Raw genomic sequence first — 27,808 nt, 5'->3', positions numbered from 1 at the left:
TGCAAACTTTATGTGACTTGATTTGAAATACAGATTATTCTAATGGTTACTGTGTAAAACTAAACAGATTAGATTATGAGAGGACTTTTTTTTTCTATCAAAAGGAAAAGGTGCTTCCTGAAGGTGTTACTGGATTCCACAGAGCAAGATTTCCAGAGTTTTGAGGCAGGGTCCTTCATGGGTGCTGCTCCTTCTGCTTTAATTCCCGGGCAGGGTGATGATCAAGGAAGGAATTGCTGTCCTCTCCTCCTCCCCAGAGACCAGCCCTGTGTAACCCAGGGTATTGGGAGGGCAGTGTGGTCAAGCCACAAAGTAACAAGGTCTTGTTATAGGGTTGCTCAGACAATGAGACTCCCATGTTCCCTATAATACACACTACAGAGGGGTTACACAGTGATTGTTCCTAGAACAAATGAGGTGACTTCAACTTCCCATAAACAGCAGCAGGACATTTCAAAACAAGTTCAATCCCTATATAAGGATTTAATTCCCTCATAGACAAATTCTACTAAGTTTCAAGTCACCACTTTCTGCTCACCATCTTCTATCCTCCCAACTCTTTTTACTTTCTATGCCTTCACTATTGTCTATTGTCTTTATTTACTTATTTATCTACTCTATGTCATGTATTCCCCAAGTTTTCATCCCTGCAATTTCTCCCCCCCCCCCCAGGGGTCATTCTAACTTGGATGTCCAATTATTATCTCTTACATTCCCTTCACCTTCCCTCTCCTTTCAACCCAGACTGGTTTTCATGATCTATTAATACAATTTATCCTTTGCAAAAGCCCTCCAAAACTTGCTCTGATCTCCATTCAAGGTTGAATTCAAAGGGCAAAACCCAAATCCAAGCTGAACCCAACTTCCCTGCAAATTGGAAGCAACTAATCTAGCCATTGATATGATCCCTGGGTCGTATCTTCTCCCTCCCTGGCCTCTACTCTAGCCCCGCTTGCAGCTGATAATCCTTCTTCATGTCCTACTGGGAAAATAGAAGCCTAAATTAGTTTCCTGGGCTGCAATAACAAAGTACTGGGCTTAACACAACAGAAATCTATTCTCCCACAGATCTGGAGGCTAGAAATCTGAAATCAAGACATTGGCAGGGCTGTGTTTCCTTTGAAGGCTCCAAAGAATCCTTCCTTGCATCTTCCAAGCCTCTAATGACTGATGGCAATCTTTAGCATTCCTAGATTTGTACATATTACAACCTCTGCCTCCACTGTTATCCTGTAAGCAGATAAGGTAGGGGATCCCCGGGGAAAGAAAACCAAGCATGGCTTCCTTGACAGAAGAGAAGCCATTTTGGCTGACGCCATTTTAGGCCTAAGCTATTTTGAGATCTAGTTCTGGCCACAATGCTTGCCCTTGAACAGGTCTCAGTAATAATGATCTTAAGGGAACAAAAGGACAAACTGTTAACAGGCAAGAGAAGTAACAACAGCAAAGATAACAAAGAGTTGTAAAGACTCCCAGTTCTATTTCAATGGTAAAGATGAGTCTGAAGCACTTTCTTGAGCTGTTCTGCAGAAGTTAACCACCCCTCAGGTGCTCAACCTGGAGAAGGAAATGGCAACCCACCTTGGTATTCTTACCTGAGAAATCCCATGGATAAAAGAGCCTGGTAGGCTACAGTCCATGGGGTTGAAGAGTCAGACACAATTTAGCGACTAAGCAACAACAGGTGCTCAACCAGCAGATCAACTGGAAACTAAGGCCTGATGTTGTTGACCTCTTCTGAACCTCATGACTGCAATCAATTAAAGCTTGGGCTCTGTCAGTCTACCCCAATTCTATGCTGACTTCTACTCAAGTCCTTTCATGAATATGCATATACCCTTAGCTTAAACCTTCCCCAATTCTGCTGTTTGGGGAGACACTGCCTTGGGAAAGTTCACCAGTGTTCTTACTTGCTGCAGGTAATAAATCCTTTCTCCTGATGGATCTTTGACTTGGTTGTGTCTTTTGGCTCAACACTCACCAAGAGGCAAACCAAGCTTTCAGATAGCAAAATCACCTTTTTTAAAAAAATGTTATTTTATTGTCAAACTGTACTAAAACCACAATTAAAATTTAAAAGTTTAGTAAATTCCCTGGTGATTCAGTGGTTAGGACTCAGCACTTTCACCACTGGGACCCTGGTTCAATCCCTGTTCAGGGAACTAAGAACCTGCAAGCCCCATAGCATGGCCAAAAATAAATAAAACTGAACGTAAAATACAGTTTTATTAAAAAAAATACACAATGACGATTTTTTTAAGCAATTAAAATCCAGGAGAAAAACTGCTCCTCACTCCATCCCCTGATTCATTTTCATCTGTCCGTGTTACTATCTACTCTTCATCCATACACTTAATAGATCTTTGGTAGCTTAACAGCACTTAATAGCACTTTGGTAGTAATATTAAAACTAGAATTTTATGTTCATTTTAAGTTAATAGACTACGGTAAGTATTTTTCACACACACACACACACACACGCACACAGGGGATTCGCTTCTTGCTACCGATTTAGACATTTTTATACAGCTTTCTTTTTTCACTTCACAACACATCATAGATGTCTTTCCAGGTCAATAGGCACAGATTTAACGCTCGCTGGTTAGAGCTGTGTCCCAGTCTGGATAACTATCAACCGCGTTGCTCCCATCTCCCTACTTCCTCCATACAAATGCTTCTGTACGTACCTTATCTACCGTTCCTTTTACTTCTAGAAGATTCTCAGAAAAATGGGTCAAAGATCACGCACATTAAACATTAGTAACTGTTTCGGGATTATTTTTCCAAAGGGCTCTAACACGTCACATGTCAGTCAGCCATGTCCGTGAGGTGTTCCTGTGCCCCCATGGCCTTTAATATAGTCCATTCAGCAGGCGCGGGGAGAAATGGCTTTTCCTTTGAAAAGAAGGGATTTTCGCGTTTAAAACAAGGGATTCACAGCCTGCGCCGAACAGAAAGTAACACTGAGGCCGCCTTCGCGACTCTGGGTGATTGCTTCCACCTGAGGGGGCCCCAGGGCGTCTTCGCGGTTTCCCTCAGCGTCTAGCGTTTGACTCGCGCGACGCCGCCTGGCGGTTCGCAAGTGCGCGCCCCAGGCCGCTCCGCCCAGCGCCCGGCGCAAAGGTGCGCGGTCCGCCTGCCGCGCTATTTCCCGACGCCCGGGTCAAAAGCGGGCGGCGCGCGCTCTCGGGCGGCCCCACCCAGCCTCGTCCCGGCGAAGGCGCTACCAGAACGCCAAGCGCGACCCCTAGGCTGGGTTGACTTTCTTCCTGTCAGCACTCTGAGGGGACTCGTCGCCGAGTCCCCCGGACGCTGAAGAAGCTCCTGCGGGCTTCCGACGGGGCGGGCGCGCACAGCTGAGGGGCCCGGTGCCGGAAGGCGCCGAGCTCCGCTCAGCTGAGAGCCGGAGGCGTGGCGAAGCCACTGGGTTCTGTTCTCCCCCAGTCGGGGGGAGCTTTCAGTTTCGTTTTCAGCCGCAGTCTCCTCCCCGCGGGAGCCGCCTGCGCCCCTCCAGTCGCGGGCCCGACGACAATGGCGCCGGCCGCCCTCCTCCGTGAGGTGACCCAGGTGCTGTGCGCGGCCGGGGGCGCCTTGGAGCTGGAGGAGCTACGGCGCCGCGTGCGGCCGAGCGTCGTCGGCGAAGTGCTGGACCGGCTGCTGCGGGAGCGCGGGCGCTTCGTGGTGGCGCAGCGGGCGGCCGGGGCGGGCGCGGCGGCCGTCGAGCGCGTGGTGCTGGCCCTGTCGCCGCTGCGGCTCTGCGGCGCCCATCTGGGCCCGAAGCCGGGCTGCGCGGGGCTGTGCACGCAGCTGCACCTCTGCAAGTTCTTGTTCTACGGCAAGTGCAAGTTCCTCAGGGACGGGTAAGGCGCCGCGCCGGGAGCCCGACCGCGGGGAGGGCGTCTTCTTCGCTCCCCGCCCTTCGTCATTTTTGGGGAGAGATTATGAGGGGGCTGTACCTTGGCCTGCGCCCCTCCCCCTCCTTTCTCTTCAGCGTACGTTTATTGAGCGCTTTCTGAATACGTGGAACTGGGCGTGGGCCTCCGCGTCGAGCGGTGGCCTCAGAGAGGGACCGAGGGCCCAGCACGGGGAGGGACAGCCTGGGAGTGGCCGAACCGGGGTGGGGGTGGGCCCGCGGCTCCCGGGGCCCACAGCCCGCTCTGAGGGCCGCTCAGGGCTCTCTGCCCCGCCACGGAAGGGATCTTTTGAAAGCTCTTCACCTGCTGACTAGACGCCAGCGGCTTCCGTTGCATTTGGAATACAATGCAAGCTTCTAACCCTGGCCCCCAGTGCCCCTGAGGGAACTGAACGGGTCCTCGGCGGCCCTCCATCCTGGGCTCCTCAGGGTGCCCTTCCGGCCCGGGTATAACTCCAGCCTTTGTTCATTGGGTGACCTCTGCTCTCCTGGACCACCTTTCCTAGTTTGCCTGGTGTATCCTTCAGGTCGACTCAGGCATCTCTTTCCTTTGAGCCCCTTTCTTTCTTCTCCATCACGTTCTGTTTACTTTTCTCATAGCGCCTATCATGGCCTCCCCACTGTTTTCAGTAGAACTTAAACTCAAGAGAACAGAGACCCCTCCGTCTTCGTCCTGCCTGGCCTCTCCCGGCCTTCAGCTCTGTGCTCTGTACCTGGCAGGCGCTCAGTGAGATTTGTGGAGTAGATTCAAGAGGTAAATGCTAAAGAATTGGGACCTCACCCTGAAGGTAATGGGAGCCCGTCAAGAAGCAGAAGAGCGCAGCCATCAGGTGTGCATTGTAGGAAGATAGCTTAGTGGTATGCGTGCTCATAGTGGTGGCTCAGAGGTTAAAGTGTCTGCCTCCAATGCGGGAGACCCAGGTTTGATCCCTGGGTTGGGAAGATCCCCTGGAGAAGGAAATGGCAACCCACTCCAGTATTCTTGCCTGGAGAATCCCATGGACTGAGGAGCCTGGTGGGCTGCAGTCCACCGGGTCACAAAGAGTTGGACATAACTGAGTGACTTTACTTACTTACTTATGATGATTCTGTTTGGAAGCTAGTCCAGTCATCTGGAAGAATTTTAGTTATTTTTCTTTTTTCTGCCTCAACAGGATAGACCTTACTTCATGCTCACATCAGGTCTAATTGTGAGATTTAACAGTGTGAAGTATGGACCTTGATCCATATAGTCATTTAGGGACCCAGGCTGGCAGATCTAGACTCTGTCCTCTTCAACCCATGACTCTTAAAGGCTGTCTGGGTATCAGGTTCCAAGGAGCAGGTAGAGAAGATGGATAGTAGAGGGCTAGTGGGAGATTTTTATGGGCCAGTTCTGGAATGGTAGCTATTTTTCTGTCCATGACCCAAGCACCACAGGATGTCTCTGCCTGGATGCAGAAGGAGCTGGTAAATGTCCCTGAGAAGCAGCTGCCCAGAAATCCTTAGATTCAGATATTTCAAGACCCAGATAAGGCCTTATGAGGAACGGATGTATGTATGAGAAATTTGGGAGAGCTGGTAAGAGGAGGGTGACAGGATTCAATAATTGATGACTCATTTTTCTTTATTATCGTTCACTCAGAGATGACATCTTTCTTACTGTTGACAGAGAGTGGGAGAGGGTTTTGTTTTGAAGAGTGCCCAGAGGGTAGCTCTCCAGGTCTGAAACTTGGGAGGATTGCCAGGACACTGAGATGCAGGTTTTGGGAGTTTGGGGGCAGCATTTACTATGGTTGCAGCAGCAAGGGTGGGTCTGATCTGAGGTGGAAGCTGAGGGTGGAGCGCCAGGGCAATTGAGCCTTCAGGGGCTGGTGGAGAGGCAGCATCTCAGGGTGGAAGGAGGAGCCGCATGCAGAGAGGAAGGTAGATACAGTAGGTGGTAGATGGAGGGATCTAATGACAGATCCCTAGTGGGTCTTGTTGATGTCTGTAGTTGGTAAAATAAAGATAACAGACCTGCTATCTTTAGATAGGCTAATTCCCAAAATTGGGGTCAGATTTTGTCTTGGAAGTCTAGTATTTATAGGCCTGGATGATCTTGAGTTCTGTGTTTTTTTTTTTTTTTCTGTCTTCTTTGTGGTTTACACAGGACAGTTTCTTGAACCTTCCTTCTTTGACTGTTTCCGGATCACATAAGAGAGAGAGGGTGTGGTCAGCTGCATGTTCTGTGCTTTCCCTGTGAAGCTCTCTGTCCTCCTCAACTGCAGGATCAGCTGTTGCAGACATAGATCATCACTGCTGCTTTTGTTGATGACCTCTGGAGAGGGTCCCAGGTCCCTTATTCCATCCTTTGCTTAGGGGACAGTGAGCAAGTGGTCAAGAACCCAGCCCCAAGGCCTTGTCTCTGCCTTGGCTCTGCCCCTTGCCAGTTGAGTGATCTTGGGCAAATTAGTTTTTATCTGAGCCTCAGTTCTCTTATCTCCAAAATGGGATTGTATTACCCACCTTATAGGCTTGTTGAGGACACTGTGAGTTAACTCTCAAAACATTTAAGCAAACCCTGGTTTATGATAAATGCCCTTTTAGTAGCCATCATCATCATCATGATCATTGTAATTATGAAGCCCCTCTGTCCAGAATGGGGCTTCCCTGGTGCCTCAGATCTTAAAGAATCCGCCTGCAGTGCAGGAGACCTGGGTTCGATCCCTGGGTCAGGAAGATACCCTGGAAAAAGGAATGGCTACCCACTCCAGTATTCTTGCCTAGGGAATTCCATAGACAGAGAGGCCTGGCAGGCTGCAGTCCATGGGATCACAAAGAGTCAGACACTACTGAGCGACTAACACTTTCACTTTTCTGCCTAGAATGGTCTTTTCTGCTCTTCGTGCCCGGTTCCTCAGCCCTTAGTATCAGGCTTAGACTTTATACCATTCAGGCACCCTCCCTGATTGCTTCCCCACTCCTGTCAGGATCAGGTGCCGCTCTGTTTGCTGATGGATTCTGAGCACAGCTGACCTTGCGCTTCCCACATTTTAGAGTCTTCTCAATGTCTGTGTATCCACTAGAGAGGAGCGGGGTTGGATGACTCCATGGTTTTTGGCCTGTGCAGTGCAAGAGGGAAGTTGCTCTTTACTGCATTGGGGGAGCCCAGGGGAAGTACGGGTTTAGTCAGTGATTCAATTTTCTTTTGAGATGCTTATCATAGGTATGGCAGTGTCTGAGTCAAGCAGGTGTGATTTATCTGACTCTGCTGGGTTCTGTTGACCCAGGTGATCATTTGAAGGCTTATCTTTGGCTCTTTGGGGCATAATGCCAGTTCCTGGCTCGCAGTGAGTTTTCAAGAGGCAATTGTTGATCAAAAGACTGGAAGAAGGGAGCAGAAAAAAGGGCTGGGCCTCAATGGTGTGTCTGTGTATGTGTGTGTATACACACCTGTAATCATAAGCCATCCACACTCATTTATTCAGCCAATGTTAAAATGCCAGTAAGTGCTCAGTGACTGGCACACTGACTGTTTGGGAAATGGCCCTGTAAGTCTCACTAAATACCTGCTGAGAGGTGCTTCCCTGGGCCTAAAACTCACAAGGTACCATCTCTTCTTTTACAGATGAGCACTGTTATTTTTAATGGACATGCAGGTTTTCTCTGATGTTTTTAAACAATGTCAGGAACTATTCCTGAAAAATTATCTTAAAGATTGATTTTGCCAGTCGTTTCAGTTTGCTCAGGCTGCTGTAATAAGGTTCCACAGACTGGGTAGCTTAAGAAACTTATTTTTTCACAGTTCTGGAGTCTAGAAGTCAGAGGTCACGCTGTCAACATATTCTGAGGCATCTCTCCTTGGCTTGTGGATGCCATCTTCTCTTGTATCTTCACATTGTCTTCTGTGTCCTGATCCCCCTGCCTTTTTTTAATAAAGACACCAGTCAGATTGGATTAGCCCCTGCTCCCCGCCAACTCCCACCCCCACTGTGACTTCATTTTTAACTTGATCACTTTTTTGAAAGACTCCAAATACAGTCACTTCTGAAGTACTGGGGGTTAAGACTTCAGCATAAGAGTTTGGTGGGGAGACATTTCAGCTGTGACCCTAGCCCTGTTTGTTTGCAGGAAGGACTGTAGGAACGGTCACAACTTGATGTCCAATCACAACGTAAGCGTGCTGAAAACACATGGCTTGGACCACCTCAACTTCGGTGAGCTCTGCATGCTCCTGTTTCAGAACGACCCCTTGCTCTTGCCAGAGGTGAGTGCCAGGAGGGGTGGGCCCGAGGGTAAGTGATGAGGAAGAGGCCAGGAAGTTGGAAGACAGGGAAACACTATAGCAGAAGAAACTCCAGGGGCCCAACAGTGATCACTGAGGTCTGCCTGTTGGGAGCCCTGGACTGGATTCCCACCTCTGCTGATTTTTAGATCTGTGACCTTGCACCAACCTTGCCACTTCTTGAAGCCTTCTTTCCTTCTATGTCAGTTGGGCTGGTACCTCCTTTGCAGGGCTTCTGTGAGGTTGGGTGCCGGCAGCCAGCACGGGAGATCCCACCCATAACAAGGTCATGTGGAGGAGACCTGACAAGCAAGGCGGATCAGGACTCGAGGGACTCCCTGGACCTGCTCTAGCATCTACCCCAAACCAAAATCTGTCTGTCTACTGTTTACTATATTATGCTTTCACCAACTCTTCTGACATTAACAGGGGGCTATCCCCGACCACCTTTCTCTGGAGAAAATCAACTTAGGGCTCTAGTTGATAAGTCTCCTGGACATGAAAGGAGCATTTCAATTCAAACCCCACTGTTAGCATTCTAGCTTGCTTGGCAGGTTTATCCAGACTCTTGTACCTACGCATATGCTTGTTCACAACATCCCAACCATGACACGGGAACCCTAAGCATTCTAAAAATATAGAGCCCTTTGAGGGGTAAAAAAGTTTTATTAAAATAATACTGGTGAAGGGTTTCATTGTTGAGCCAATGCTTGCTGCCAGGTTCCCATATCCCTTATCCATTGTGTGCCTGGGAGTGCATTAGTTAATATAGTTGGAATGTAAGAAAAACAGGTAGTCTTGGTATTAACCACATCAGACCTTTGAGCTAATAAGTTCTTTTTTTTGTTGTAACCCACCGCACCTTTGCTCCATGAGAATGTAACTTTGTTTAGTACTTTCTGAGGCTGACACAGATTAGAGGTATAAAGAAAAAACACTTCAAGGGAAAACAAGTTTTCTGGTTGATCAACCTTTATCAAAAAAAGGGTCATAAAATGTCAACAGGCCTCCAAGGCCAGAAGATAATGTACACAACATAGGACCCTTGTTTATAGGAACGGTATGCAGAAAAAAATCCTGGTTTCAATAAGGGCAAAACCGCTGGAGTGTTTGAGTTGACTCTGCATGACCTTGCATCTTTCATTTTCCTCTATGTACAAAGTCAGGGTATAAAAGCCCCTTTTGAAAATAAAGTTACGGGCCTCGCTCACCGAAGCTTGGTCTCCCCGTGTCATTCATTTGTTTGCCAATGCCGTTTATCTTGAGGGTATCCCTGGACTCTGCTGAGGCTGGACCCCAGCAGTTGGGGGAGCTTGTTTGGCCAATGATTGCAGCCAGTTATTACACAGAGCTTAGTGAGGGTTGGGATTCCAGCCAGCCCCTTCTTGTCTAGCAGGACTTAGAAAAATGCAGGGACCATGGGGCTCTGGAGGTCTGTGGGGCAGTTTTCTAACTTGGGTCATTGTGAATTCTCATACTGCACTTCAGACAGAAACCGCTTGTTTTGAAGCTCACTGCAGTGGTCATGGACGAGTTCAAGTCCTAAGAGAAGTGGACACCAAGATGTAATTGCAAGTGGGAGAGATTTATTTCGGAGGAGCAGAGGAAGGTGGGGGAGCCTCCATGTGGTGATGGTGCCCTGAAATCTGTGGCAGGAGAGGGGAAGGAAGGGAGATTGGGTCAGAAAGGATCCTGACTGTGCTGCAGTTCCCCAAAAGCTTCTGCCCAGCCAGCACAAAGTTCTGAGCTGAAGTCCCTGTTGGCAACATCTGTGTCTCTCCAGAATGGCCTGCCTCTGAGGGCGGGGACTCTGTGTACGGAGGATGGCAGCCAGGCCGAGTGTTGGCTGCGCTCTGCAGCAGATCTGAGCGGTCATTCTCTGGCCAGCATGGGTTCTGTGGGCTGTTCTGGCTCTCCTTGGATGAGGCGACAGAGATGAGATGGATATATGTTAATGATATTTAATAACAAAATATTTATATTTTAATGAATTATTATTCAATTGAATCACTTATTTGAGGAAGATGCTATAGAGCAAATGACTGGTACATAATATGTATTAATTGATTTTCTTTGCCTTTTGAAAATTAGTATCAATTTAATTCAGTTAATCTTTATTGCGTATCCACTACAGGTGAGGCACTGGCATTAAGGAGATGAGAAGCCCCTTCTGCTCTTCCAGGCGGGGCACAGCTACTGGGTGGGACAAGTTGGCGGTTGATAGCAAGGTGCTGTTGGTTGTCAATGCTTTAGTGGGATTGTCAGTGCTTTAGTTGGAGTTGGTGCTCTGGTCTCAGGGGCACAGTTTGGGCACCAGGGAAGGAGTCCTGGAGCAGATGGTGGTTGCTTTGAGTGCTGGAGGATGAGTGGAGGATGAAGGTCTGGGAAGAGGGAGGCAGAGAGCCTGCCTGGTCAGGACACAGTGTGTACGTCAGCATGACCTGGATTTAGGGTGGGAGGGAGAGAGAGAACTAGGTGGGTGGAGGTTCATCTGCACAGCCTCCTGTGTCACAGGAGGGAGTTGGAGCGAGGTTGTGTTGGGAGGGTAGGCATTAACTTTTTGGAGCAATCACCTTGTTAGTGGTGTGAGAAGTGAATCAGCAGAAGTGAATCATCTGGAATGTGCAGTCTTGTCTCCTGGGCTGTGTGAGGTGGTTCAGGACACAGTGCTATCACACAGGCTAGAAGCTCGGATCCAGTGCTGCTTTCCTTCAGGACTGCTGCTCTCAAGCTAGTCCCCTCATCTTCAGATGACCGTTGAGGGGTTGCTGCCATGAACTGAGCACCCACTGGTTCTAGTCACTTTATATATTTTTCATTTAATTCTCACAATAGCCCAGCTTTGTAGATGGCATTAGTCCCATTTAGGGGATTAAGGAACAGAATCTCGGAGCTGGTGAGTGGCCTGCTTGAGGTCAGGCAGCTTGTAAGTGACTGGATCAAAGTTAGGGCCCAGCTGTTGCTAATCTTCTCCCCGGGGCTTCCATCCCCAGAAGGTGGTCCCTGATGATCTAGGTCTGGGTTCTGCAGCGCTCTGTTTGATATGATGCCTATGAGTTGAGTGGGTGGGCCCATGATGGTCTCTGGCTTGGTTCCCAGCTCTAGGAATGTGGAATGTAGAGGAGAAGGAACAGCTGATTGAAGTTCAAGCCCCACCTTACCAACAACCCAGTTCAGCAGACACCACCTGTGCCAGGTGTACTAGATAACTGTGACTCAGAACAAGCCTGTTAACTTCACTGAGTCTTATTTTGAAAGGGCTGTATTTGGCCTTCTTGAAACCCTCAGAGCCTCTTTGACCTGAAATTGGAGATAAAAAGAGTTGGGAGAAGCTAGGTCCTGGGTTAGAGGGAGTTGGTGAATCAGTGAAGTGGGGGCGGTCGGTAGAATGCAGGGATTGTTAGGATGCTCCTGTGTGAGTTACATTAAAATGTTGTCTCATGAAGGGAGCAGCTCTGATCAGCTGGAAGTTTTTTTTTTTTCCAACCAGAGAGGCTTGCTCTGGGCAGTCTGCTGTCCTCTTGGTTCCCACTTACCAAGGGCAGTTGTTCATCTGGAGTGAGGGGTGTTCTCAGAGCTTGTGACCCATGTCATGAGAGGGTCACAGCCTTGGCTAGGTCTCTGGAGGAACATCAGTTAACCAGAGACTGCTCAGTAAGGAGGTAGTGTCATGTGAGGCCTTTCTAAGCTCCTGTCTTTTTTCCTTCTTCGTTAACAGATCTGCCTTCATTACAACAAAGGAGATGGACCGTATGGCTCTTGTTCCTTTAAAAAGCACTGTATCAAGCTCCATGTCTGCCAGTATTTTTCACAGGGTGAATGCAAGTTTGGCACTGGCTGTAAGAGATCCCATGATTTCTCTAATTCTGAGAACCTGGAAAAACTGGAGAAGTTGGGTATGAGGCCAGAGCTGGTGAGCAAGCTGCCTTCCATTTATAGAAATGCTCATGACATCAAGAGTAAGAGCTCTGCCTCCATCCGGGTGCCACCTCTACCCTCGCAGTCACAGGGGACTTCCGGTAAGGCTCTGAGCTCAGGCTCCTGGACTCCAGCTGGCTGCCAAATGGAATGTGTAACTTTGGGCAAGTCTATGCTGCTCTGAGAAAAAGGGAGTTGGCCACCCCTTTCCAGGCAGTGGGGGCTGTGAAGATGAGTTGAAATCAGAGCTGTGAACAAACACATTTTAAACAAATTTGGGTTGGTGTGGGCTGTGGGTGAATTCCCTCTGGGCCTGAGATCTGCATGGAGATGAGTGATACTGCTTCTCCCTATCTAGTCTTCCCTCTTCTGCCCTGGAGAGCTTGTTTTCCTGTGAAGGACCCTGCAGTTAAGAATGCCATGCTCTACAGTTCTGGGGCCATCCTTTGCGTTATGTTCTGTTGAGATTTTTTTTTTTTTTTGATAATTGCATGAGTCACATTTTATCTATTTTTTTGAATGAAGCATATTTTAATTTTGGCTCTCTTTTGACATGAATGGAATTTTTTTTCATCATTGCAAATTTACTTAGTTCAGTGCTCATCTCCAAGTGGTACCTGCTGGGCCACAGTTGTCACTGACTTGTTGAATGGTGAACCTGCCAGGATACTTTTTATTTTTTGAGGAATGTCATGCTTAGCGACAGGCATATGGGGGAATTTTGAGCAGAGATTGTTTCTTTAGTAAGCATTTCTCTTTTTATATAAAGCTTGTGACTAGACTGTGTCGGGTCTTAGTTGTGGCATGTGGGATCTTCATTGCATCACACGGGATCTTTGGTCACAGAGCACAGACTCTAATTGCCTTGCATGGGCTTAGTTGCTCTGCCGCACGTCGGCTATTAGTTCCCTGACCAGAGATCAAACTCCTGTCCCCTGCATTGCAAGGTGGATTCTTAACCACTGGACCACCAGGGAAGTCCCAGTAAGCATTTCTTGAGTACCTGTTACACTGTGGGAAGTGAATACCATGATTCAGTACCAGGGAGGCAACTATGCCTTGGTGTCCTGTGAATTTCACACTATCTGCTGCTGGCTGGCCATCCTTATAGTCCATTTTCTCATTCAACAAATTTGAGTCCTTGCCATGTCCTGGCAGTGTCCTGGGCCTTGGTTCTACCTTGGTGTCTCTGAGACACAGCTCCCCCAACTTGTTAGCTGTACTGATAACCTAGGATTTTTAATAGACCACTTCCTAAATTATTAATGGCAGGATGACCAGCAAACTAACTTACCACTCTAAACTTATCTGAGATTTATATTTGAAAGGTGTCCTCACTGTATGTTTCCTTTACATTTTCTTCAATTCCTTTAGGTTAGTTTCTTCGAATAGTAGGAAGCCTAGAAGCAAATGATTTTGCTTTAATAGATTGTTAAAGAGTATCAGTTAGATTATGGCCTTGTTAAAAAGGCAGGGAAGGATACCTGCCCCTGGAGGGAGAGGGAGGCAACCTCTAAAGTGCCACAGGTGTGAGCTTTAAGGTCCAGCCTGTGGATGTCTGCTGCTGCTGCTGCTGCTGCTAAGTCGCTTTAGTCGTGCCCAACTCTGTGCAACCCCATAGATGGCAGCCCACCAGGCTCCCCCGTCCCTGGGATTCTCCAGGCAAGAACACTGGAGTGGGTTGCCATTTCCTTCTCCAATGCATGAGAGTGGAAAGTGAAAAATGAAAGTGAAGTCACTCAGTCATGTCCGACTCTTAGTGACCCCATGAACTGCAGCCTATCAGGCTCCTCTGTCCATGGGATTTTCCAGGCAAGAGTACTGGAGTGGGGTGCCATTTCCTACTCCAGGATATTTCCCAACCCAGGGGTCAAACTGGCGTCTCTTGTGTCTCCTTGCAGTCAGGTGGATTCTTTACCATTATGCCATCTGGGAAATTCTTATAATTAACCTAAATTAGGTTTCATTTTGAATTGTAGGCTTTCCATTAATTATTTTTTCTTGGTATTGGAACCCAGTTCTCACAGTTCATTTGCTTTTGGAATCAAATCTAGTTCGTAAAATACAGCCTTCACTTGTTCTGTGGGGTAATCACAGCCATAGATACAGAAGGAAAATGTGTTGGTTAGTGGTTCCCCACCCCTCCCTATTAGTGTCCCAGGTTCCACTGTTGAAAGCTTCTGATTGAGTCAGTCTGAGGGAGAGCTGAGCACTTGTGTTTATAAACAGGTCTCCTAGTGAATTGGGTGCACAGCCAGAGCTGAGAAAAAGCTCACCCCGACGATGATGTCCTGGATTTGGCAGCAGTCATGGCCTTGGGCTCCCGGATTCCTCCCTAGAAGGCGGAGAGGGTCCGCCTGTGTGTCTGAGGGTGCTTTCATCTAGAACATTATAAGATTTTGTGAGGTTGCCTTGCCCACTTTTGCCTCATGCAGAGGAATGAATGAATTCTGTTCTCTCTCCTTTGTACCTTGAACTACTCCAGCCCCATATCAGAAGCACTGGTGACACATCTTTGTGGTCTTTCTTTGTAGAAAGAAGAGACACAGGTTCTGTGTCCCTAAACACTGCCACCCAAGAGGAGAGTGATCAGATCTGCTTGTTCCATATCTGGAAGAGCTGTAGCTTTCAAGGTGAGTTGGGGGAAACCCCTTCATCCAGTTGTAGGAGGGACAGCTGCTTCCAGTTCCCAGAGCTCTGCTCTGATGTCACCCCTCAAGGTCCTCTCCCCCATCCGGAGAGGTTCGGGCATTCTTAATTGCAAGCTGGTGGCACTTCAGTGATTTTGTTGGGGAGTTGAGAGTGGTAAGAATTATTGAATACTTGAGTTTCTAAAAATCAAACTGTAGATGAGTTTGGGGGACTGTTTCATGCAGCAAACGAATGTCAGGTGTTGCCCCTTGGTTAGCTTAGTGTGAGGTCACAAACCCACAGAAACACTTGGATGCCCAGTCTAGTTTTCTTCTAGAAGGAGGTTGTAGTCTTAGAGATGCCTCAGAACCTAGGAACACCCTCTTCTCAGGAGGAGACCCCTGTGTGCACTCTTGGGGGATGAGAATTTAAGTTTGGAGTTTCTCTCAATACTCTCTTTCTTATCAGATATAGCAAATGTTTTGTGTGTGTGTGTGTGAGAGAGAGACTGTATTTTTACTAAATCTTTGTTCTTGCTGATGTCCTGGCTTTGACTAAAGAATGATTCCTTCTCAAATTTGGTGACTCTTCTTAAAAAAAAACAAACACCCAAACTTCCTGTTTTGTTTTCAGTCTTTAAAAAACTACCCAAGCAATTCATGAATACTGTCACTTTGTAAATGAGTGAAATGGTACAGAGTAAGGCCTGAAGTCTTCCTTCAGCCTTCCAGTCATGGAACTGTGGTCATATTTGTTTTACATATTTTTCAACAAGTGGGAGCATGTGATATGCATTATTTAACCTACTTCTTTTACCTAATGGTGTGTCTTGGTGATTTTTTCTCTGTTAGTATTTGATTAGAATGATTTTTCCTTGAATATCTGAGTATACATGTATTTTACCATGGATAGATTCCTGGAAATGGAACACCAGGTCAGGCAGTGTGTGAGATACACACACACGTGTGTATGTATATATATGTTTTTTAAAAATCAGCATTATTAGATATAATTAATACAAAATAAAATGCACCCTTTGAGTTTTGGTGAATATGTTTGTCCATATCACTGTCACTACAATCTGGATGTGAAACAGTTCTCTCATTCCAAAAATTGCTCTTATGCCCCCATACAGTTGATCCTCACCACCCAGTTTCCTGACCCAAGGCAGTCCCTGATCTGCTTTTTGTTAATGGGGATCAGATTTGCCTTTTCCAGAATTTTAAATAAATGTAATCATGTATTCTGTTGCATTGATTAACTACAATTTGTTTATACATATGTACATTGATGAACATATGGGTTATTTCCAGTTTGGGGCTTTTATGAATAAAACCTCTGTCAGTTTTCATGTACAAGTTTTCATGTGGATATATGTCTTCATCTCTTGGGTAAAGTCCTCAAAGTGGAATGTCTGATCATATGGTAAACATGTATTTAACCTTACAAGTTACTGCCAAACTGTCTTCCAAAGTGGATCCATTTTGCTTTCCCACCAGATGTGTAGTAGAGTTTTGGTTGCTCTGCATCATTGTCAGCACTTGGTATTGTCAGTCCTGTAAATTTTAGCCATCCTAGGAAATGAGTAGTGATATCCATTGTGACTTTCATTTGTATTTCCCTGATAGGTAATGATGTTTAACATTTATTTTCATGTGCCTTTTGGCTGTTTGCGTATCTTCTGTGAAGTATCTGTTTAAATCTTTTGCCTATTTTGCAGGCAAATAACACCTTTGTTAAGATATTAAGTATATTTCACATAGTATACAATTTATTTAATGGTTTTTAACATAGATTTGTGCAACCATCATCACAGTCAATATTAGAACATTTTCATCACCCACAAAGAAACCCATTAGCAGTCACTAATGGGTGGGGAGCCCTTCTCCCCACCCCCAGGCTCCTGGTAACTACATCTTTACATTATGTCTCTATGGGTTTGCCTGGATATTTCATATAAATGGAATCATACAGTGTATGGTCTTTTGTGACTGTTTTGCCCATTTTTTATGTGGTTGTTTGATCTCATTATTGATTTGTAATAGTTTTCAATATTCTTTATTCACATCTTTGACAGGTGTCAAATTAGCCAGACTTCATTGTTATTACTTTGAAAGATGAATTAAGAATGTACAAAAGACAGTAAGAAATGTCTTCCTCACACCCCTTTTTCCCAGCACCAAGATTCCCTCCAGAAACAGCCCTTATTACTAGTTCTTGAATATCCTTCCATAAAGATTTTATTCAAGCAGAAGTGTATATCTAGTCTCTTTTTGTACAAGGTCACTATGCACACTATTTTGTACCTTTTTTCAAATGATACAGATGTTTGATTTTTGTGGACTATATTTTCATTTCAAAATTCAAAACAAATCTTTCCTCATACCTTTGTGCCCAGCCACCTAGTCTTCCCCTTCCCACATGTGTATTTAGTGAGAAGATATCTAATCCTGTCTTCTATTTTTTCACCCAAATAGAGGCATTCCACAGCTGTGTATCTTTCTACTTAATAGTATATAGATCCTGCAGGTATCAAGAGTGTGGAGATTCCCATTGCACTTCTTTTCTCCCTTTCCTCTCACAACATTCCTCCATCAGGATGTACTAGAACCTCTGCAGGTATAGGGGGGTATGAGCTACGTTCCAGGTGAGCTGCTGGTATTGGCCAAGGCACAGCAGGCAGGAGGTACTAGGAGGGACAGACCTGAGGAACACAGGGAAGGCAGTGGGAGCAGTTGGCTGGTAACCACAGACCCAGGCCATGTGTATAATACATTCCAGGAGTTGGGTATGTTGAGAAGGGGCGAGCATGTTGGTAGCCACGAAGATCAAGGCAGACTGGAACCGTGCTGCTGACCCACCTGTGGTAGGACCTGTTTGGGTTGGGATGGTTCTAGTAGAGATGAACCTGCCTCCATTTCTGGTGTGATCGCTCTCCATCCAAATGTCACATACATGGCAATAATGCATGGGCAGACTGCCCCCTGCAGGGATGGTAGCTTTGACCATCTCGTGATCAGGTGCTTTACTCTCATGAAATGTAATTCATACATAATGTAACCTACCAACACACAGTTTTAAAATAAAAGTTTGATGTGTTTAATGTCCTGTTAAAAAGGGAGACATGAAAGTGTGTATAATAAAATTCAGTATCTAAATGCTCAGGTATGACTTCATTAAAAAAGGCTCCCTCACAGATTGCTAAAATGTTGCCAGGTCAGCAGGCAGCACCATACCCATTGGGAACCACAGGGCTAGGCCATGCTGTGTGCTGCCAATGTGCTTACTTCTTTATATTTTTATTTCAGATAAGTGCAGTAAAGTTCATTTCCACTTGCCATATCGATGGCAAGTCTTAGATGGAGGCAAGTGGAAGGATTTGCACAAAATGGAGCTTATTGAAGAGGCATATAGCAATCCTGCAAGAGACGGGTATGAAATACATCATCTGTGTCTGTTTGTGCATGGGCTTTTGTGTGCAGTATAAGAAGTTTAGACACAGTGGGGTTGAGTTTTGATGGGCTTCAGACACAGACACACACACATACATGAAGCAGGCTACCTGGTCTACAAGCAGAGGCTCTGGGCTGGAAATTGAGGGCTGATGGTCATGCTGGTGGTTGATGCCTCTGTTCCCTCATCTTCCTCTTTTTTCAGGGAGGAGCTATGGGGAGAGGAGTGAGGGAGGGGTACCAAGTAAGTTCTGAATTATTTGATGCTGGGATCGATCATGTAAATATATCCTCATTGATTAGTCCAGAAAAGCAAGAAGTAGTCATTTGTGAAATTTTAGCCTTTGCCTGTAAAGTCATGCAGCTGAACTGCTGTTTATCATTCAGTCTTTTTTACTTTTCTATGTATGTTCTAGAATTTTCACTTAGAGTAAAAGGGGAAGTGTTGAGTAACTTTATTTTCAAATGCTTACTGTATCTTGGATTCCTTGGAACATATGTTGCCAAGAAGAGAATTTGAGCCTGTTTTTTGAGTGGGTAAAATAAATTTGTGCTTAGGGTACAGTTATGTGCAACCTGATGCTGGTAAAGTATGTGAAACAAATTATCCCCCTTTTGGAAGATTAAGTGGCTCATGTAGCCACCCCTTATCTAAGTCTCCCCCTTCTCTTCCTCTCCTTTTCTGAGGCTTTTTAAGTTAAAATGGATACTTGGTGATATGCACAGCTACTAAGCATATAGGTCAGTGAATTTTGAGGAAGGCATAACTTGTGCAGCCAGTGCCCTGATCCATCTGTAGACCATTTTCATCACCCAGAAGCCCCCCTTCCAGCCCTCTTCCAGTCAGTGTCCACGCCACAAACCACTGCTATTCCACCGTCTGTCAGCACAGATAGTCTTGCCTGTCCTTGAACCTGGTCTGAAGGGAGCTGCTCTGGACGGTTCCCATGTGTTTATGTGTTCACGTGTGCTTCTGTGGGTTAGGTGTTGGGGATGAGCCAGCTGGGAGCCAGGCTGGTCCCTCCTCGGCTCTGTTGGCGGGTGCCAGGCTGTTTTCCACAGTGACTACCGCTTCCTACCCCCATTAGCGGTCTGTAACGACGTGGCTCTCTCACATTTGGTGCAGTCTGATATCTGCGCTTTTCTAGTCTTCAGTGTAAAGTGAGGTCTCTGTTTGCATATCCTTGAGTCCTTGTGAGGAAAGGTGTCTCCTCAGTGCCCACTTGTGCTTTCTCTGCTGTGAAATGTCTGTGTTTGTAGTTTGCCTGTTTTGTTGAGGGGAAAGGTTGTGCTTTTCCTTAGTTTTGGAATTCAACTGTCTGGGTATTAAATATATATTGAAAATAAATGAACTCCTCCTGTCAGCTTATGGTATCTATTAATGAAGGGAAGTATTTTTCTATCCTCTTCTTTATGGTTTTATACTGTTTTTTTCTTTTCATTTTTTTTGGAGGGTTTCTACTTTTTGTGTCATAAGAAATTCTTCCTTATCCTGAGACCATCAAAGAATTGTCCTGAATTTTCTTCAAAAATTCTTAACATTTTAAAGACTGCATTAACCTCTCCTTGCCTGTGATGGAGTATATGTCCAGTTTCATTCTTATGCAGATGAATTTCCAAAGACCACTTTAAAAAATATATTCAATTAAACATTTAGTTTGGGATTGCCATGTACACACTGCTACATTTCAAATAGATAGCAAGGAACTACTGTAGAGCAGAGGGAGTTCTGCTCAATATTCTGCAGTAACCTAAATGGGAGAAGAATTTGACAAACAATAGATAAATGTGTGTGTGTATATATATTTATATATAACTGAATCACATTGCTGTGTACCTGAAACGAAGTCGACATTGTTAACCAACACACTCCAGCATGAAAGGTTTTAAAACAAGTAAAGCATTAAAAAATAAATAACAAGTTAAGATTAAAAACATAAAAAAATATTTAAAAAGTAAATCGCAATGAGGCAGGGACTTCCCTGGCAGTCCAAATGTTAGGACTTCACCTTCCAGTGCAAGAAGTACAAGTTCCATCTGGTCAGGGAACTAAGATCCCACATGCCTTGTGGCCAGAAAACCAAAACATAAAACAGAAACAATATTGTAACAAATTCAGTAAAGACTTCAAAAATAGTCCATGTGGGGAAAAAACACCAAAATAACCAAACTGAGAAAAGTGAGCCAAAATATATTTGGGATATATATATATATAGAGAGAGAGAGAGAGAGAAGTATTTCAGGTGATTTTTTAAAAAATACATTTGTAATTCACCTCTGTATCTTACGGACAAAAGAACAACATCCCCTGCCAAATGTTAAACTCTACTCAGCAAAAGAAAAAATTGCGATGAAACAGACATAAAGTTTACCTACCGTCTTAACCATTTTTAAGTGTAAGGTTCAGTGGCATTAAATACATTCATGTTGTTCAGCTGTCTTACATTGTTCATTTCCAGAAGTCAGTCGATTTTTAAACCCACCCAAACTGAGTCAGATTTGACAAAATGTAATATATTTTATACATTAATTTCAGACTTAGATGCCAAGTACTACTTTTGTAAGTAGGCCATCTTTTTTGCACCTGTTTTCAATGCTGTCTGTGTTAGGTGTTGAGTTAGCAAATACACGCCCCTTCTTTTTCTGGCCCCTTCTGCTTCATTGATCTGTGGTCTCTTATCAGTATCACACTGTCTCATGTAGAAGAGCTTTACAGTAAGTTTAGGCATCTGGTAAGGCAGTTTCCCACCTTGTTTTCCTTCAGTTTGTCTTACCTCTTGGTCTTTTTCTCCTCTTGAGAAATTTTAAAATCTGCCTGTTGGTTTTCACAAAAAAAACTGTTGTGATTTTTTTCAACTTGAAATTGCATTGTCTATTACCAGTTTGGGGAGAACTGACATCATAATATAGCGACTCATTTAAATGTTCTTTAATACCTTTATTTTTCTTGAGATGAGAATTTTTTAGGATTCATTCTGTTAGCAACATGCAAATACTGCTATATAGCATCATTAACTATAGTTAATCATACTGTGCATTGCATCCCTCAGTTCAGTTCAGTCTCTCAGTCATGTCCGACTCCTTGCGACCCCATGAATCACAGCACGCCAGGTCTCCCTGTCCATCACCAACTCCCAAAGTTTACCCAAACTCATGTCCATCAAGGTGGTGATGCCATCCAGCCATCTCATCCTCTGTCGTCCGCTTCTCTTCCTGCCCCCAATCCCTCCCAGCATCAGAGTCTTTTCCAATGAGTCAACTCTTCACATGAGGTGGCCAAAGTACTGGAGTTTCAGCTTTAGCATCAGTCCTTCCAAAGAACACCCAGGACTGATCTCCTTTAGAACGGACTGGTTGGATCTCCTTGCAGTCGAAGGGACTCTCAAGAGTCTTCTCCAAAACCACACTTCAAAAGCATCAATTCTTCAGCGCTCAGCTTTCTTCACAGTCCAACTCTCATATCCACACACGACTACTGGAAAAACCATAGCCTTGACTAGACGGACCTTTGTTGGCAAAGTAATGTCTGTGCTTTTGAATATGCTATCTAGGTTGGTCATAACTTTCCTTCCAAGGAGTAAGTGTCTTTTAATTTCATGGCTGCAGTCACCATCTGCAGTGATTTGGGAGCCCAAAAAGATGAAGTCTGACACTGTTTCCACTGTTTCCCCATCCCATGAAGTGATGGGACCAGATGCCATGATCTTCATTTTCTGAATGTTGAGTTTTAAGCCAACTTTTTCACTCTCCTCTTTTACTTTCATCAAGAGGCTTTTTAGTTCCTCTTCACTTTCTGCCATAAGGGTGGTATCATCTGCATATCTGAGGTTATTGCTATTTCTCCCGGCAATCTTGATTCCAGCTTGTGCTTCTTCCAGCCCAGCGTTTCTTATGATGTACTCTGCATAGAAGTTAAATAAGCAGGGTGACAATAGGCAGCCTTGATGTACTCCTTTTCCTCTTTGGAACCAGTCTGTTGTTCCATGTCCAGTTCTAACTGTTGCTTCCTGACCTGCATATAAGTTTCTCAAGAGGCAGGTCTGGTGCTCTGGTATGCCCATCTCTTTCAGAATTTTCCACAGTTTATTGTGATCCACACAGTCAAAGGCTTTGGCATAGTCAATAAAGCAGAAATAGATGTTTTTCTAGAACTCTCTTGCTTTTTCCATGATCCAGCTGATGTTGGCAGTTTGATGTCTGGTTCCTCTGCCTTTTCTAAAACCAGCTTGAACATCTGGAAGTTCACGATTCACGTATTGCTGAAGCCTGGTGTGGAGAATTTTGAGCATTACTTTACTAGCATGTGAGATGAGTGCAATTGTACAGTAGTTTGAGCATTCTTTGGCATTACCTTTCTTTGGGATTGGAATGAAAACTGACCTTTTCCAGTCCTGTGGCCACTGCTGAGTTTTCCAAATTTGCTGGCATATTGAGTGCAGCACTTTCACAGCATCATCTTTCAGGATTTGAAATAGCTCAACTGGAATTCCATCACCTCCACTAGCTTTGTTTATAGTGGTGCTTCCTAAGGCCCATTTGACTTCACATTCCAGGATGTCTGGCTCTAGGTGAGTGATCACACCATTGTGATTATCTGGGTCATGAAGCTCTTTTTTGTACAGTTCTTATGTATATTCTTGCCACCTCTTCTTAATATCTTCTGCTTCTGTTAGGTCCATACCATTTCTGCCCTTTATTGTGCCCTCCTTTGCACGAAATGTTCCCAAGTAAGACGGTAGGTGTTGCAGGAGGGCATCAGAGGGCAGACATACTGAAACCATAATCACAGACAACTAGCCAATCTGATCATATGGACCACAGCCTTGTCTAACTCAGTGAAACCAAGCCATGCTGTGTGGGGCCACCCAAGATGGATGGGTCATGGTGGAGAGGTCTGACAGAATGTGGTCCACTGGAGGAGGGAATGGCAAACCACTTCAGTATTCTTGCCTTGAGAACCTCATGAACAGTATGAAAAGACAAAATGATACGATACTGAAAGAGGAATTCCCCACGTTGGTAAGTGCCCAATATGCTACTGGAGATCAGTGGAGAAATAACTCCAGAAAGAATGAAGGGATGGAGCCAAAGCAAAAACAATACCCAGTTGTGGATGTGACTGGTGATAGAAGCAATGTCAGATGCTGTAAAAAGCAATATTGCACAGGAACCTGAAATGTCAGGTCCATGAATCAAGGCAGATTGGAAGTGGTCAAACAGGAGATGGCAAGAGTGAACGTCGACATTCTAGGAATCAGTGAACTAAAATGGACTGGAATGGGTGAATTAAACTCAGATGACCCTTATATCTACTACCGTGGGCAGGAATCCCATGGAGTAGCCATCATGGTCAACAAGAGAGTCCGAAATGCAATACTTAGAAGCAGTCTCAAAAACGACAGAATGATCTCTCTTTGTTTCCAAGGCAAACCATTCAATATCATGGTAATCCAAGCCTATGCCCCAACCAGTAACGCTGAAGCAGCTGAAACTTCAGCTGCTTCAGCGTTACTGTGAAGATCTATAAGGCCTTTTAGTACTAACACCCAAAAAAGATGTCCTTTTCATTATAGGGGACTGGAACGCAAAAGTAGGAAATCAAGAGACACCTGGAGTAACAGGCAAATTTGGCCTTGGAGTATGGATTGAAGCAGGGCAAAGGATAATAGAGTTGTGCCAAGAGAACGCACTGGTCATAGCAAACACCCTCTTCCAACAACACAAGAGAAGACTCTACACATGGACATCACCAGATGGTCAACACCAAAATCAGACTGATTATATTCTTTACAGCCAAAGATGGAGAAGCTCTATACAGTCAGCGAAAACAAGACCAGGAGCTGACTGTGGCTCAGATCATGAACTCCTTATTACCAAATTCAGACTCAAATTGAAGAAAGTAGGGAAAACCTCTAGACCATTCAGGTATGACCTAAATCAAATCCCTTATGATTATACAGTGGAAGTGAGAAATAGATTTAAGGGACTAGATCTGATAGAGTGCCTGATGAACTATGGAATGAGGTTCATGACATTGTACAGGAGACAGGGATCAAGACCATCCCCATGGAAAAGAAATACAAAAAAGCAAAATGGCTGTCTGAGGAGGCCTTACAAATAGCTGTGAAAAGAAGAGAACCGAAAAGCAAAGGAGAAGAGGAAAGATATAAATAAGCATCTGAATGCAGAGTTCCAAAGAATAGCAAGGAGAGATAAGAAAGCCTTCCTCAGTGATCAGTGCAAGGAAATAGAGGAAAACACCAGAATGGGAAAGACTAAAATGGCAACCCACTCCAGTGTTCTTGCCTGGAGAATCCCGGGGACGGGGGAGCCTGGTGGGCTGCCGTCTATGGGGTCGCACAAAGTCAGACACGACTGAAGCAACTTAGCAGCAGCAGCAGTAGTAGAGATCTCTTCAAGAAAATTAGAGATACCAAGGGAACATTTCATTGCATCCCTAGTTAAATTTTTTTGTTTATTTTCTCCCTGCTGATGTGTAGAAAGGCAGTTGACTTTTCTACCTTATCTCCTGCAACTTTACTGAAATATCTTAGCTACTGATAATTTATTTGAATTATCTGTATAATTCTTGATATACTTGATACATGTTTAGAAATTAATATCTGTGAATAGCAGTCTTAAGTTTTCCTTTTTAATTCTTAAAAATTTTATTTCTTTTGATTGCCTTTTTATAGTGGCTAAGACTCCTCATGCTGAACAGAAGTGAAAATAACAGAAAGATTATTCTTTTTTTCCTAATTTTAAAAGGAGTAATTTCAAAATGTTTTCCCTTAAGCATATGTGAATGTTTGGAACCTTTATCATTGCTAATCAATTCTGATTTTATGCCTAATATGCCAGGAGTTTTTCTTTGTGTATGGAAATTAAATTTTATTGAGTGCAATTTCTGCATTAAAAGCCTATCATTTGTTCTGTTTTGCTTGTTAATGCAGTGATTTACATTAATTTTCTAATGTTAAGTCCATTTCATTCCCAGGCCTAAGTCATGGCTGTGCATATGTAGACACACACGTACACGCACACACACAATGGTGAATTTGGATTGCCACTCTTTGGTTTAAGATTTTTGAATTTATGTCTGAATAAGATTGGTCTATAATTGTTTCCTGTTGTCTTTGCCTGTTTTTTAAAATTGAAGTATAGTTGATGTACAGTATTATGTAAGTTACAGATGTACAGTATAACGATGCCTGGTTTTTATCTTATGAAATTACTAGCTTCATAAAAATGAGATTGGGATGGGTATTTTTTCTATTCTCAAAAGGCCATGTAAAATTAGAGTTATTTTTTTCCTGAATGATTATGCATTTAAAAGTTTCTAGTCTTGATGTTTAATTCTTGGGAAGATTTTAAACTATTGACCCAATTTCTTATAATTATTATAGGACCAGTCAGGTTTTCAGTTTTTCCTTGAGTCACTCGGTAAGTTGATATTTTTTCTAGGAGTTTGGTCATTTTATTTATTTTAAAATTCACTGTCATAAAGTTACTTGTAATATCCCTGTTAGTGTCTATGCCATCTTTAATTTTGTCCCCTATTACACTTTTAATCTTTTTTTCTCCCCTTTTTTCTTCATCAGTTTTGCAGAGATTTATTACTCATTTTTTTCTTTTTTAGAGGAACAGACTGTTGTCCTTTTTTGACCCCGTAGATTAGATGACCTATGGTTTATTTCTAAGTATATTTTAAAATTAATTTTTAAATTTAAAATTAAATGAATTGCATTGTGGTCAGGCTCTATAGTAACAGATACTTTGAATTTTGTTGTGAAAGTGAAAGTTGCTCAGTTGCGTCTGACTCTTTGTGACCACATGGAATTCTCCAGACCAGAATACTGGAGTGGATAGCCTTTCCCTTCTCCAGGGGATCTTTCCAACTCAGACAGTGTACCCAGGTCTCCTGCGTTGCAGGCAGATTCTTTACCAGCTGAACCACAAGGAAAACCAAAGAATATTGGAGTAGGTAGCCTGTCCCTTCTCCAGAGGATCTTCCTGACCCAGGAATTGACCTGGGGTCTTCTGCACTGCAGGGGGATTCTTTACCAACTGAGCTATCAGGGAAGTTAGTACATCATTAATTTTGGTAAAAGTTCTGTGTATAAAAAGTGTTTTGTATGTGGTGTTAGATGGGTGTAAATTGTGTGTCTCTAATCTTTTGTATCTTAATTGATTTCTCTGTCTGCTTCTTGTATCAGTTAGCCATAAAGGTATGTTAACAATTCACTATGAATTTGTTGGTTTCTCCTTGTAATCCCATCAATTTTTATTTTATATTTTAAAAACTATTATGAAGTATATAGAAGTTAAAAGTTTTATCTTCCCAGTAAATTGAACCTGGCAGTACTATAAAATGAATGCTTTTTGTTAATATTTCTAGTAATGCTTTTTTTGCTGTAAGTCTGTTTCATTTGATATTAGTATAACTATGCCTGCTTTCTTTTAGCCACGCTTCACTATTTTACTTTCAAGCTCTTTTGTTTCTATTTTAGATATAGTTCCTGTAAATATCACAAAACTGGATATTTTTTCAGTTTGACAATCTTTGTTTTTAATCTTTTTTTTCTAATGATTTATTCATTTGTTGGGATTGCCTATTTACACATTGTGATTGTATTTGAATTTATTTCTACTGTCTGTTTTTGCTATTTGACCTGCTTTTCTGTTTTTCTTTTCTCTTTTTGGTCTTCTCTTGGATGTTTCCTCATTTGATTTTTCCGCCCCTCATCTGTTAATTTGGAAGTTATATAGTGACTTTCTGTTCTTTTAGTGGTTACTCTGGAAAACAGACCCTTTAACTTAATAATCTTTAGCTTGACAACTTAAGCTAATCAATACATTTTATCATTCTCTTGAACAATAAAAGAGTCTTGAACACTTGAATTCTGACTAGTTCCATTCAAACTCATTTACCACTGTGTGAATTTGGGCAAATTACTTAGTCTTCTTGTGCCCCAGTTTTTCCTTATGTCAAGTATATAAAAATAATAGTTCCTACATTAAAGGATTAATTATTTTGAGAATTAAAAAAATTAATGTGTAAAATGCTCAGAACAATGCCAGGCATATAAAATGTGTTGTATAAAATTGCTCTATTATTTTCTTAATCCCAGGAGTTAGAAATTAACATCATTTTATATAGTCAGTATTTGTTTAAATTTAGACATTTATCATTTTGGATTTTTGCACACTATCCTTTGTTCATATGTTTCCTTGTGGATCATTTTCTTTTAAATTCATCTTTTAGAAGTTGGTTTAGTGAGAGTCTGGTGGAAGATGTGTTTTTTGTTTGTCTGAAAGTGTTTATTTCATCTTCATTCTTGAAAAATAGTTTTATTGGGTATTTTCTCTCAATTCTTCAAAGATTATTCCATTGTTTTCTGGCTTCCATTGCTTATTTAGAAGTTAGTTATCAGTATAAATACATTGTTTGGCCTGAGGCTGGGGTGCTGCCATAACAGATGACCGCAAACTTGGTGTCTTAGGAGCAAGAATTTATTCTTATGTTTCTGGAGGCTAGAATTCCAAAGTCAAGGTGTCAGTAAGGCTATGTGCTCTGTCTGTAGACGCCAGGGGAAGATCTTTCTTGCCTCTTCCTAGCTCCTGGTGGTTGTTGGCAGTCCTTCATAT

General features: G+C 43.7%; 1 protein-coding gene across 2 annotated transcripts in view; it reads left to right on the top strand.

Annotated features, from left to right (window-relative positions):
* Positions 1–3,531: 3,531 nt before the first annotated feature.
* The window catches only part of PARP12 (poly(ADP-ribose) polymerase family member 12), a 44,756-nt gene continuing 20,479 nt past the window's right edge, over positions 3,532–27,808 (top strand). For both annotated transcript variants that reach the window (XM_068972564.1, XM_068972563.1), the window contains exons 1-5: positions 3,532–3,860; positions 8,006–8,141; positions 11,878–12,178; positions 14,612–14,710; positions 18,017–18,140. In XM_068972564.1, coding sequence (XP_068828665.1) covers positions 3,532–3,860; positions 8,006–8,141; positions 11,878–12,178; positions 14,612–14,710; positions 18,017–18,140 — 989 coding nt within the window. The remainder of the gene's footprint in view (positions 3,861–8,005; positions 8,142–11,877; positions 12,179–14,611; positions 14,711–18,016; positions 18,141–27,808) is intronic.

Source organism: Capricornis sumatraensis, chromosome 5 (assembly GCF_032405125.1).
Source record: "Capricornis sumatraensis isolate serow.1 chromosome 5, serow.2, whole genome shotgun sequence".
In the NCBI taxonomy this organism is placed as follows: domain Eukaryota; kingdom Metazoa; phylum Chordata; class Mammalia; order Artiodactyla; family Bovidae; genus Capricornis; species Capricornis sumatraensis.
Note: the sequence above shows the minus strand (reverse complement) of the source record. Positions and strands in the feature narration are given on the sequence as shown.